Here is a 13,488-nt window from a genome sequence, read left to right on the forward strand (position 1 = left end):
CCGCACATATGTGACGCCAGTCCTAGGGGATCTGACACCCTCACCATGAGTACCGCACATATGTGATGCCAGTCCTAGGGGATCTGACACCCTCACCATGAGTACCGCACATACGTGATTCCAGTCCTAGGGGATCTCACAGCCTCACCATGAGTACCGCACATACGTGATGCCAGTCCTAGGGGATCTCACACCCTCACATATGTGATTCCAGTCCCAGGGATCTGACACCCTCACCATGAGTACCACACATACGTGACTCCAGTCCTAGGGGATCTGACACCCTCACCATGAGTACCGCACATATGTGACGCCAGTCCTAGGGGATCTGACACCCTCACCATGAGTACCGCACATACGTGACGCCAGTCCTAGGGGATCTGACACCCTCACCATGAGTACCGCACATACGTGACGCCAGTCCTAGGGGATCTGACCCCCTCACCATGAGTACCACACATATGTGATTCCAGTCCCAGGGGATCTCACACCCTCACATATGTGATTCCAATCCCAGGGGATCTGACACTCTCATCATGAGTACTACACATATGTGATATAAAGATATACACACAAGCAAAACACTCATACACATTAAATAAAAAAAAAAAGCTGGGCATGATGGCATTTGCTTTTCATCCTAGCATTCAGGAGGCAGAGGCAGGCAGATCTGTGAGTTTAAGGCCAGCCTGGTCTATATAGTGAGTATCAGGACAAACAGGGCTATGTAATGAAACCCTGTCTCAAATCAATAAACAAATAAATAAAAATGAGACAGGTAATACTGTATTTCACCTGCACTAACATGATTAGAGATATGTTCACCTCTCTGACCCAATACCTTTTTTTTTAAATGTTTATGTATGTGTGTCTGTGTGAAGGTTATGTGCGCATGAACAAAAGTGCCATCGAGGCCAGAAGAGAGAATCAGACCCCTGGGAGTTGGAGGTTCTAGTCTCTTGTGAGCTGCCTGACATGAGTGCTGGGAACCAGACTCGGATCTTCTGCAGGAGCAGTCCATGCCCTTGAACTGCTGAGCCATCTCTCCAGCAGTCCATGCCCTTGAACTGCGGAGCCATCTCTCCAGCCTGCAGCCCTCCTTTCAGGGCTGTGCTAGAGTATACGCCACACGTCTGGAAAGACGGGTCTGTAGGAGGAACTATTACAAAACTGTTTGAACTGAAAACATTCAGAATGCCCACAGGAAACCAGTAACAAATGGCATCAGTTAGTAGCTGGCAGCTGCTCTTTAACAGGAAGGGTGGCCGGAGCAGGGCTTCGGAAGCCCCTTCTGGGCAGCACTATCAATGCTCCCCAGATGTAGCCTGATGTAGCTGAGCTCACAGTTTGCTGCCCCCTGTATCTGAGATGAGGCAGTGAGTACAGAAAGCCTGCTTACGTGTGACTCAATACAAAGACTAGTCTTTGAATAAACAAGGATGGTGGTGGTTGGTAGGAAAGAGACAATCAGGGCCGGGATGGGCCAGGAGGGAGCTTGCTTGTTCACTATTTACCATTTTATACTGCGAAGATTTTTTTTTTAACCATCTGTGTGGATCACCTTCTAAACAGCACTGAAAAGTAACTTTTTTAGGCATCATTTCTCCAACCCAGTGATGCATTTTTCCTGTTTTTTTTTTTTTTTTTGCTTTTTCAAGACTAGCTTTTATAGACCAGGCTGGTCTCGAACTCAGAGATCCGCCTGCCTCTGCCTCCCAAGTGCTGGGATTAAAGGCGTGCGCCACCACCGCCCGGCATCCTCTGAATCTTCTGACTTAGGACCTGAGACTGAAGAACCTAATTCTGGATCTTTATCTTGCCTCCCAGAGGACCGGTTTTCCTGGTGAAGCTATGTCAATGACCTTAATGGTCAAGGAGCAGAATCACAGGAGTCAGGGACATTGGAGGCAAAGATTAAAGGGGTCTATTTCCTTTTGTGACAAACCCAGCATGGGTAGGGGCGATGGCCTGGGATCGGCTAAGCAAGGTCAGTGACATTCAGGCCACACTTAAAGCCTGTGGATAAATGATGATTTAATTACGATTTCACGAGCTTCAACACAGACCAGTGCCCATGTAAGCTGCTTCCCTCTGCCTCAACAAAATATACCTCACTTCTTGTTGGCTGCTCGGGTCTGTGATCTGAGTTTCTACACACCTTCCAGCCTTCATGTGAGGCTTTGCCATGGTCCCAAACGTCTATCCTTGTACGTCCCCTAACTCATTTTCAGTTCTCTGCTTGAAGTTCACTTCCTCCAGGGGAATCATCCCCCAATCCCAATCTACAGCTCACTGATGCATTCTCAGTTCCCGTTCTTGGGACACAGGGAGTGACTTATAGATCGTATGCCCTTATACCATGCTTGGCACACAGCAGGGATGTAGGTCAAGGTTGTTCATAGAATGGAGCCTTTAGAAAGGCATTCTGGCTAAGTTTATGTCAACTTGATACAAGCTAGGGCCACCAGAGAGGAGAAAATACCTCTGTAAGATCAGGGTATAGACAGGCATGTAGGGCTTTTTCTTAGTCATCAATGAGGGAGGGCTCAGCCCACTGTGGGTGTTGTTACCCCTGGGCAGGTCGTCCTGGGTTCCAAAAGAAAGCACACTGAGGGACTGCAGAAATAGCTCAGCAGATAAGAGGACTGGCTACTCTCCCAGAGGACCTGAGTTCAATTCCTAGCATCCACATGGCAGCTCACAACTGTCTGTGACTCCAGTTTCAGGGGATCCAGCATCCTCACACAGACATACATGAAGGCAAAACACCAGTGCACATAAAATAAAAATAAATTATTTTAAAAAAAAAGCACACTGAGCAAGTCACAGAGAGCAAGTCAGTAAGCAGCACCCCTCCATGGCCCACACATCAGTTCCTGTCTCCAGGTTCCTACTGTTTAAGTCCCTGTCCCAACTGCCTTCAATGATGGGCTATGGTGTGAAAGAGTAAGCCAAATAAAGCCCTTTCTCTCAACTTGCTTTGGTATGGTGCTTCACCACAGCAACAGTAACCCTGACTAGAACAGAAAGGTCACCTGCAGGAACTGCAGTGGGTGACGTGGGAGGTGAGAATAGCTCCTTCCCACCCGGCCTGGCTTTGGCCCACAGTGACTCTCATGTTGCTCGTATGGCATCTGTCGGGGAGGTATGCAGATGTGGTTACCCGGTCCAGAAGCAGACCTCTTCACAAACCAGAAGGAACAGCAGAGACAAACCTAACAAGGTCACAATGTGGTCGCCTGTTGCCAGCTTCAACCGAAAGGAGCCCGCCCCGCCCAGTTCCCAGGACCTTCAGGGAAGTTACCCTTTTCCCTGTAGATGACTAAGTTGACTTTGTGGCTCTACCAAGCTCTCCACTGGAGTGTGCGCCAACCACATCAAGTTTCAATATTTACCTTGGGACACAGGCACAGCACCGTCATCCAGCAAACATTTATTGATAACCCATGGGAGGTACCCTGCAGACGTAGAGAAAAGCATCACGGATGGGCAGGCGCACTGTGCAGCCCTTAAACACTGCGGAGGAAACACGCGCACACTCAGGCCTATTCAAAGGTTTATTTCTTCCCTGTGCTCAGAAACAAAGAAATGGCCTCACCCTCTCCCCCAGCAAAGTCTCATCTTCAAGGACTGGGAGGCAGAAGTGGTGACGTGGGGGGCGGGTTGGTACGAGGCGGAATGTGGGAGTTCTTTCTACTACTTTTCTCTACAATCACTCCTCATTTTCAGTGTTTCCTTCCCAAAACTTTAGGTATGCATACAGCTTGCCACCCTAGGGAGCAGGGCCAGGGCAGCAGCGCTGAAGGCAGAAGATTAATGCCCACTTTCAACAAGTCATGGGTCCAGTGCGAATCCTGGGTGGATGGGGGAGGAGGAGAGGCTGGGACCCCACACCCGAAATGACAGTGGGACCTTGGTCCTGCCACTACCTCTCCCAGCCTCTTTTCCTAGCAGAATTGGTCATCACAGTCGTCATCCTTCATCCCCTTCAGCCGAAGCCGGGCAAAGTCCTCGAACACAATGTCATCGTCCGTGGCGTAGCTTGATGACAACAAGGAGTAGATGAGGTAAGGGCTTCTGACTGTCCCTTGGGCTTCCCACTCTGCTCCCCTCGCCCCCACCCCATCCTAGAGTCAGGCGCTTGAGCGGTGCTGGAATCAGAGAGGTTCACAGGAGACAAGGGGCATAGTGGCAGCCTCAACAGGCTGAGTCATCTGATCTGACACTTCTACCAGTCTCTCCCACCAGAAGGAAACACCCACAAGGTATGAAGGTGGATTTAAGGATACGGGAATCTCTGTCTTAGAGGATCAAAGTAAGAAGGCAGGGAGTGTTACTTACTTGGTATCAAATTCGATGAGGTTGGTATCCACGGGGACATCTGTTTCCCGGGGCGCTGAAGGGCAGAGAGGGAGTGGGTGGATGGGTACCAAAAGGATGGTCATTTCCCCACTGGCCCTGCCTCAGTCCCTCTCTGTGGGGCTCAGGGCAGAGAGTGCTCACCTGACTGGGGTCTGGGAAGGGTGATGTGGTCATGGGGCTTGGGGTGCATGAGAACAAAAGGCAGCTCCACAGAGACATCCCTGGGGAGGAAGAGGGGTGGCATGAAGAGGACCACCACCACAAACCCACAGAGCCACAGAGTGCCGCAGGACCAGGCTGTCCCCCTACTCACCCGCCTCGAGACACCACCAGCTTCACCTTGACTCTATAGGACACCAGGATCCCCAGCACCTCCTTGTTGGCTCCCTCCTTCACTCTGCAATCGGGAGGAGGGGAGCAGGGTCAGGGATCCAGGGCTCCCACAGCATCAACTGCGAAGCCATGCCAAGGCAGGCCCGTGGCATTCCTCCAGGCAGAACTCTGTGCCAGCCACGGGGGCTTTGATGTGTGCGGCTTTCTCTCACCTACTTCTCTTCGTGTGGTCCCCTCTCACGGTGTGGGCCTGTGTGGCGGTGTAGCGTGTACCCACTCTGGCCTTCTGGGGCAACAGGTGCCCAAGGTCATAGCAACACATCACAATTCCTCACGCACCCTGGGGACCATCCCACCTGAGTCTTTAAGCTTGCAGTTCTCTCTGCCTGGAGCTCTGTTTGCTCGTACATCCACAATGCCTCTTCCCCCTGGGTCCTTCAGTATTCACCCTCTCTGGCCGATCTATTACATCCACACAGCCTGCCCCTTTCTCTACCTCATCCCTCCTGCTCGGCTTGCTTCCCCACTTAACACTTGTTCCTAACATGCTATCTAATTTACCATTTATCTGATTGTCTTCCCTTCCTTAGAATGTGAGAGGTCTCTGTCACTTCTGTTCACTGATACGTCCCTGGCACCTAGGACAGAGCCTGGCACATGGCCTGCATTGAACGAAACACACCCCCCCACTCCCCCCCACCCTGTCTCCCAGTCCGCCAGCCCCGCCCTCACATGGTGCTGGAAGCCAAGTTGGTGTCTTCATGCTTGAGCTGCCCGTCGAGGGCGAGGCCACGCTTCTCCCGGTTGTCGCTGAGCAGCGGGGTGATGGTGTACACCTTGCAGAATGTGGAACTGGGAGACACCTGGTCACTGGGGTTTGGGGACAAGAGAACAAGATCCTTGGAGAGACCAGGCTGAGGGAGGATCCCCTCACCACCCTCAGGCAGTATGTCCTCCTGCACTGTCCATCTGGGCACAGATCATGAGGGGTGGGTTCTGACTCAACCTGTTCAAGACAGTTAACAGCCTGGAGCCCCTGGCTACAGAGGACACCTTTAGAGGCGAGATGGGCTCTGAAGGATTCTGCCCTCTCACGCTCCCCCCTTAGAAGCAAGATGGGCTCTGAAAGATTCTGCCTGCTCACACTCTCCCCTGAACTTGGGTCCCACACCCCTCCATACTCACTCTTGCTCAAGCTGAGCCACAGGGCACTTGTACTGCGCGGTGCTGAAGAGGCAAATGTCGGCATACTGTCTCACTGTGGGGCGGGGGACCAAGTATAGACTATCACTGCCCCGCAACTCCAGACCACATGGTGTGAACCCCACTGAGGGGCAGCACACCCCCACCTCCTGCCCCTGGCCAACAGCCCTTCTATAATAAACACTAGGGCACACCATCCTGGAACAGACTAAATTCCTTCCGGCCTGGTAGCTCCCCCACACTGGGGTAAGGCCTGGGCTGACAGAGAGGCAGAAGCCCCTTGTAAGCAGGGCCATCCTTCCCAAGCCCGTGCCCACCCCCACCTCCTACCAGAGACTCTGATCTTCTTGACGGTCTTGGCGGAGTTGTTGGTGACATGGACGTTGACATTGAGTGGCTCTCCGTGGTAGTACAGCTTTTGAAGGGAGGGGATTACATAGCTTGCATGTGTTCTTCACTGGCTCCAACCTGGGGACTCCCTGACAGAGGCTGCTCTACCCTGCCCCCACCCTGGCTCTTAGCACCTCCACCCCAAAAGTGAGGCAACGGTCTTTAAAAAAAAAAAAAAATCCCAAACCGCCATCCTGCCTGTGGCTTCACCCCTCCCCCCTCCCCCAGACTCTGGCCTGCTTTGTGGCATCTCTGTCACCCTCTCACACCTCACCTCTTTGTCCAGGGAAGCCTCTAGATGCAGGGACCTCCGATCAGACATGAGGAAGTGGCGTGTGGTTTCAGCTGAGGGCTGGGGGCCGGGCGTCTCTGGAGCAAACTGCACCTTTCTGATGATGAGCCGCACAGAGTTCCTACATGTGTGTGGAGGGGGGGTGTTGGAGGAGGGGAAAGGCCAGTTTCAAGACACCACAATCCAACTCAGACTCCTACCTCCCACAGGGGTCTGGGGTCCCGTGAGACTGGGAGGGAGTGGTTACACCAGAGAAAAGTTGCTTCTCTCACCTTTTGTGGCTTTTTTCTTCCAGGGATTTGGCACAGAAGGCACGGATCTCAAAGTCGACTCCGCAGGCCTTGGGAAGGGGAGGAAAGGCCCCCTCTTACCCCAGGCTTTCGTCACCACCCTCCCAACACACCCTTTCCTGCCTCCTTGCTTCATTCCCCTTTGGGGTGGACTTTTGCCCCATCACGGAAACAGAGACTCTCTTGCCCCACCATCTCCTTCTAGCCTGGCACCTGGCAGAAGCTGGGTCACAGCAGTGCATGGAGGAACCCGCACACCCAGGCACATGTTCCAGATGCAGTGACCACACCATGAACACCTATGTCCTTGGGGACACTTCCCTGTCTTCAGGACCCCCTGAACATCACCCCTAGCTTAGTCGTGTTTTGTGTTTCTGCTAGGTCCAGTTGTGTTCACAGACTATGAGAGTTGTCTCTCCCGTACCTTCCCTGTGTCCTCTGGTCCTGGCTGCAGGGTGACGGAGCAGGGTAAATTCTGGGGTATCTGTGGCAGAGAAAAGGGGGGGTTTCAGTCCCTGGTAACAGGTACCTTACCCCATATCAGTCCCATAGCCCCATGCCCCACACCCTTCGGAGAACGGGGAGCATCCTCACTGTGAAAAAAAAGGGATGGGCATGCTGGCCCAACTTCTTCAGCAGTCGGTCCTGTAGCCGGGTGGGGGGCCGGGGTGGGTTGGGCATGGGGGGGAAGGCTTGGTACGTAGCAATGAACAGATCTTTGCGGAAAGACAGGCCCAGTACATCCAGGTCTTCTCGGCCATAGCAGAAGGCGCAGGTGAGGGTCACAAACACTGGAAATTAAGGGGAAGGGGAGGAGATGAGGAGTAACCCCTTCATGTCACCCACAGCCGTCCTCAGCACGACAGATTTCCCTGAATCCTACCCCCTGCTTCTGCTTCAGCCTTCCACCTCTCTGGGACAACCCATCAAATTTCTTCTTCTTCCCGCCTCCCCTCCAGTTCCTGGACTTGGGTCTAGTACCTTTGCGGTCCTTCAGGTAGTCAGGATCCACAAGCACCACACCATCTGGGAAAGGGAGACATGGATTCATTTTCTGAAGGGGGCCTTTCCCCAGGGCCAGGAACCTCCCCCCCTCTTGGGGGACGAGCTATCCCCTTCTAGGCAAACGTACCCACGGGATCCACTTTGTCCAGGTGATCTACAAAGTCGCGCTTGCCCAAGTACACGGTGAGCTGAGGATGCCAAGGGTCACAGGGAAAATTGGGGAGGATGGTGGCAAGCCACCAGAACCCTCAAAGATGACAGCATTGTCTTGGGGTCCCCCTGGCTGGGTTATCACGGGGTGGGGTTCCCCTGGTGTTACTGGAAGGTGAAAGTGGCCGTTTCCAGACTCAGTAAAGCTTTCGTTTAGGCTTTTACCTGCTTCTTTGGTCACTTTTTGTACCTCTGCCCACCAACCAAGGGTAGGTGTGTTATGTGCATGTATATGTGTTCCCATGTCTTCAGGGAGCACTCAGACCAGGCAGTTAGCAGCTGTCCCTACAAAGGGCTCGGAGATAAACAGGCCACAGCCTGGGGAACTATTAATTTTTCCTAGCTCCAAGTTCGCTCGGTTGGTTCCTAGGAGAGATGCAAGCTTGCTTAGGAACCTAGCCCGGTCCCCACCCAGCCCTGTGGCTTCTTCAGACTGTGGCAAGGGGCTTAAGGAGGGAAGGAAGTCTGCTTTTAGCTCTCACAGGAAGTGGGGAGCTAGGGGTAGGGGATCAACTGGGGGTAGGTTGGGCCCAGGGAGGATCAAAGGATAAACGCTGTGGGTAACTCACCTTGCAGTTAGGGCTTGACTTCTTGAAGACCCTAACAAAACAGAAAGGGAGACCCCACTGCCTCCCTTAGACTCGGCAGGGACCGCCACACCAGGGCTTCTCCCTCCCCAGCCTGAGAAGTGGAATCACCCTGGGGCCCTGCTCTACCCTTCCCACCTCTTACAAAGTCCCAGTATTTCCCACAGGGCAGCCCCTGGAAGCCGACTGTTTGGGCCAACACTGCTCCTTTGGTGTCTGACCCACCTCTACAATACCCCAGGAACCATCTAGACTCCCCTGAGGGGACCTTCCCTGGATGGCTACACAATATCTGGGTCAGACCTAAAACACTATTTATTTATTTGTTTGTTTTTGAGATGGGGGTTCTTAATATGTAACCCTGGCTGGCCTGGAACTTGATAATGCAGACCAGACTGGCCCAAACTGTGAGATCCATCTGGCTCTCAAAGCTAGGATAAAAGGTGTGACCCACCATACCCAATCAAACAAGCCGCTTTTCAACTGACCTCTAGCCTCAAGGACGCCTGGGGTCACGCCTGGAGCAATGCCTTGACTTGGCCCCTCAGTTGTTTCTACTGAAGGCATTGCCACATCTGACTACTTCATGAACCTCCAACATCCCCATCTCTGACATCATTTGTCGTCCAAGGCTTAACCCAGCTCCATCAGAGTGAAGATTCGGCCTCAACTTTAATAACCTGCCCCCCGTTTTGTTCCTCTCATATTTTGTTTATATTTTACTTGTGGCTGGGACCCTCGGGATCTTGTACAGTCAGGCATCCGTGAGAGAACAAGGATGCTGGCTAACATTTGCTGGGTCCCAGCAGTGCTCCCACTGCATTGTGACTGCTCTTAGAGCCCAATGACTGAAGTCAAGATATTCCTGTCTTACCACGAAGAAACCAAAGCACAGTGAGGCCAAGAATTCTGCCAAAGGTCACAGAGAATGTTCATGGTGGGACTCAGACATAAACTTGAGGAAGGCGACTCTGGCTGTAAGTCCATTAAATTGTTCAACTGGCCTGTCACTGACTATACAGTCGAAGGGGGTTTTCTATACAGGCACTGAAACAATCTAAGCCTAGACTCCACCCACTGCTAGGAGCACGGGGAACTACCTAGTGACCCTCCTACCCATTGCTGGGAGCACAGGGAACTGTCCAGTGACCCCCCTACCCATTGCTGGGAGCACAGGGAACTGTCCAGTGATCCCCCCTACCCATTGCTGGGAGCACAGGGAACTGTCCAGTGACCCCCCCACCCATTTCTGGGAGCACAGGGAACTGTCTAGTGACCCCCACCCACCCATTGCTGGGAGTACAGGGAACTGTCCAGTGACCCCCCTACCCATTGCTGGGAGCACAGGGAACTCTCTAGCGATCCCCCCATTGCTGGAAGCATAGGGAACTCTTTAGTGACCCCCCCACCTATTTCTGGGAGCACAGGGACCTGTCTAGTGACCCCACCCACCCACTACTGGGAGCATAGGGAACTGTCTAGTGACCCCCCACCCACTACTGGGAACATAGGGAACTGTCTAGTGACCCCCCACCCACTACTGGGAGCATAGGGAACTGTCTAGTGACCCCCACCCACTACTGGGAGCATAGGGAACTGTCTAGTGACCCCACCCACCCACTACTGGGAGCATAGGGAACTGTCTAATGACCCCCCACCCACTACTGGGAGCATAGGGAACTGTCTAGTGACCCCCCACTCACTACTGGGAGCATAGAGAACTCTCTAGTGGCCCAGGGCTCTGGCCATTTCCAAGCACCATGCTACCTCTTCTAATGCACTTTGCCTCAGCAGCAATTCCAGGAAAGGGTCCCCAGATAAGACACTGAAATACTGCCCAGGGTTCCATCCTTCCTTCAACTCACTCTTTTAGCTTCTGCTAGGAAAACCACTGTTTCCTCCTTCCCAAAGGCCAAGCTGTCCATACATCACAGGGCAAACATATAGGGTTACGTGACAAACTCACAGGGTGCCCCTGAGTATCCCCAAGCAATAAAGGCACACATGGACATGGTAGCAGTTAGAATAACCACTCTAATTTCGGTCCCAGTTTGGGCTGACAGCTAGTACATCACCTAGGCTCTGCCTCTCTTCTCCTTCTGGTTTCCCTCTGTCCTATGTTTTCTCCTACTAGAAGCCCTGGCAGAAGGCTGTGACAGCCACAATCAGTGTGAGTCTCACTGAGTTGCCCTGGAGTCTGCGATCTACATCTGACCTGGCTATCTCCTGCCACGCTGCCAGGTTAGGGAAGGGAAGCAGGCACACACTGAGGCTAGCCAAAGAGCCAGAGTAAGGGAATTACAAAGGGAGGTGCCCAGCTGTGGATTAGCTAAAGCAGATGCCCTTTTGTACTTCCTGCTATTCTCTCCATTTCCTACGGCCCAGAATTTGATGAGACTGTAGGGAATTATGCCAAGTCAGCAGTCTCTCTTTGGACCATCTAGTCCCTCTCCTGAACCACGCAACGGAAATTTGGGGGCCTCCCCCAAGTAAATGACTTCCCCTTTCTCTGGAGTGTTTAACCTCAAATCCAGGAGGCCAATATTCCTCTGATCATCTCTCTCAGATATTGGTCCTCTTGATGCCTAGAAGCCTAAGATCTCATAGCCCAAGGGCAGTGGGAGTGGTAGGGTCGATCCAGTGTTTTGCAGCAGAAGTGACTATTGAGGATCAGGCCCTTATTCTTGATGAGGCAGAACCCAAACTCATTCTTTTGCTCTTGCTCCCTTGGAACTCAAGCATTCACCCCCTGTCCTCTTGGGGTTGTTGGGTCACAACAGGAAGTGGATTTTGCTATAGACCAAAAAAAGAGAACTCTGATATCTGTGGAAGGAAGGAGCCTCGATTGCACAGAAAACATCCGGGGAGAGGATGTGTGTGTCCAGGGCAGATACTACCTCTTCCCCCTCCCGGGGACAGGAATACAGCCTAATTTCACCGAGGGTCCCTAATACACTCTATTCCCTCAAGAAGAAGCTGTTGCTCCTAGCAACCTAGAAGACTGAAGTTTGGTAGCAGAGCTATCCGGCCCTCGGGACAGGTGGGAACAACCAGACTGCGGGATATTGGACAGGAGGCTTTCCATTGGTTGGGCACCAGTCTAGGGGAATCCCTTCTCAGCATCCAGTCTCCCTGCACACAACCCCTCGGGGCCGGCCACCTGCTCCTCCTTCCTCCGCCCCTGCATCTCAGCCCGCACAGAGAACCCAGTAGTCCGACTCCTACATCTCTGTGAGAACCCAGGCGTGGGTTTCCCCGATCCCTATCAGCTTTTGCTTTCGGCAGGAACCCAAGCACGCACCCCCACATCAATATCTTCAAGGACCTAGGCTTGCGGCCCCGGACCGCTACTCTTTAGGGACCCAGGCGTCCGGCCCCCGGGTTTCTTGCCGGGTGTCCTTGTCTGGGGACCATCCCTGCACCCTCCGCGAGCCGCCGCCCATGCCCCGCAGCACGGCCCCACCTCCCATACCTGGTCCCGGGTTTTTCCCCCATGGTGCGCGCGCTCGCCGCCCTCTGCCCGCCGGGTTCGCGGCTCGCTCGCAGCCTCCTTGCCCGATGCCAGGTCCCCCCCGCCCCCCGCTCCTCCCCGCGCCAGTGCGCACGCGCGTTCTCGCTCTTTCTCCTCCTTCCCCTCCCCTCGGGTCTGGGTCTTGGGGAGCCGGGGCCAGCTGCGTCAGCCGGATCCCGCGCGCCGCGGCGCTGCCCGCCCTCCCTGGACTGGCTCCGCCCCACGCCTCCGTCCTCGGTCTCCCTTGGGGACGCCTCTCCGCGCGGTCCCTCTCTCTCTGTCTCCGCCTATCTCGCCGCCCCTCCTCAACTCCTCAGCTCCAGATTGGGCCTCTTTAAATGGAGGCGGCCGCCTTCCAGGCGATTAGAGCCAACTGATTGGCCTTCGGTATCCATAGCCCTGCAGGGATCCCTCCCCTTTGTTTGCTTTTAGAGAACGGGTGGAGGGACGAGTTAGTGGGGGCGACTGGAATGAGCTCTAGCACTGTCTGGGTGTGACGACCAGGTTCTGCACTGCTCACGTGGGTGAACCGTATCAGTTGCACGATGGTGCCTGCTTCAGTGTGTGCTGCTCATCCCTGAGCGTGCAGCCTTGTTCTGCCCGCCTTCCCGCGTTCTTGAGGTCCTTCAGCTCCCCCTGCTGTATTTATTTATCTTTTCTGATTTTTTGCAGGGTCACTTTTAAAATTTTGTCAGGCTTTGCCACCTCCTTTACATCTAACCGTACAGCTAGCGTCCACACAATCCATCCATCTCTGTTCCTCCATCCTTCCCTCTATTTTGTGTTAGTCACTGTGCCAAGCCGTCGGGAATTACCATGAATTACCATGGCCTAACTTTCCTGGGATCCTTGAGCTATAGGAGACAGGTATTATGCTCCCAGGAATGCTATAATGGAGGCATGACTCAGAACATCCAGCAACTAAAAGCGCTTGGCCAGCTTGGGGGGAGGAGTGGAGTGCAATCAGTCACTCCGGAGGATAGGAAATTTGAGGACAGCCGTTCTGAAGGATGGGCAGAAGTGGGGAAAGGACATCCTAAAGACTGAGCAAGGCAAAGAACATCCTGTTCCAGAGTGCCTGTGGCTTAGATGGCAGGAGAGCTGCGGAGGACTAGAAGGGATGGTGGAGGATTTTGTGGAGCAGGCGAAAGAAAGAGCGCGAGGAACCCGTTGTGTTAATTTTTCTTCTGGGGCCTCCACCATGCTTGGCAAGGGTCACTTACATTAAGCCTTATCCCTACCCCAGCCCAGGAATGATTTGATTTTTTTTTTTTTTTTTTTTTTTTTTTAATTTTCGAGACAGGG

General features: G+C 53.4%; 1 protein-coding gene across 1 annotated transcript; it reads right to left on the bottom strand.

Moving 5' to 3' along the window:
- Nucleotides 1-3,544: 3,544 nt before the first annotated feature.
- On the bottom strand, nt 3,545-12,274 carry Arrb2 (arrestin beta 2). The gene is made up of 15 exons (XM_041664526.1): nt 12,145-12,274; nt 8,655-8,685; nt 8,003-8,063; nt 7,852-7,896; nt 7,465-7,661; nt 7,295-7,354; nt 6,853-6,920; nt 6,563-6,701; nt 6,229-6,313; nt 5,881-5,953; nt 5,428-5,565; nt 4,676-4,759; nt 4,504-4,583; nt 4,342-4,396; nt 3,545-4,041 (listed from the first exon to the last, which is right to left on the bottom strand). Exons 1-15 carry the CDS (start codon nt 12,165-12,167, stop codon nt 3,948-3,950), a joined length of 1,233 nt encoding a protein of 410 aa, XP_041520460.1. The 5' UTR covers nt 12,168-12,274; the 3' UTR covers nt 3,545-3,947.
- Nucleotides 12,275-13,488: the final 1,214 nt, after the last annotated feature.

Source organism: Microtus oregoni, unplaced genomic scaffold, assembly GCF_018167655.1.
Source record: "Microtus oregoni isolate MIOR12 unplaced genomic scaffold, Mior012 000015F_ref0000493, whole genome shotgun sequence".
In the NCBI taxonomy this organism is placed as follows: domain Eukaryota; kingdom Metazoa; phylum Chordata; class Mammalia; order Rodentia; family Cricetidae; genus Microtus; species Microtus oregoni.

What these genes read in the sequence shown, in the direction of transcription:
- Arrb2 (XM_041664526.1), bottom strand. Translation starts at nt 12,167, where the DNA reads ATGGGGGAAAAACCCGGGACCAG. An exon ending in GAAGAAAAAAGCCACAAAAG is followed by an intron (nt 6,702 to 6,852) that starts GTGAGAGAAGCA and finishes ACACACATGTAG; the next exon opens with GAACTCTGTGCGGCTCATCA. An exon ending in AGGCTTCCCTGGACAAAGAG is followed by an intron (nt 6,314 to 6,562) that starts GTGAGGTGTGAG and finishes TCCCTTCAAAAG; the next exon opens with CTGTACTACCACGGAGAGCC.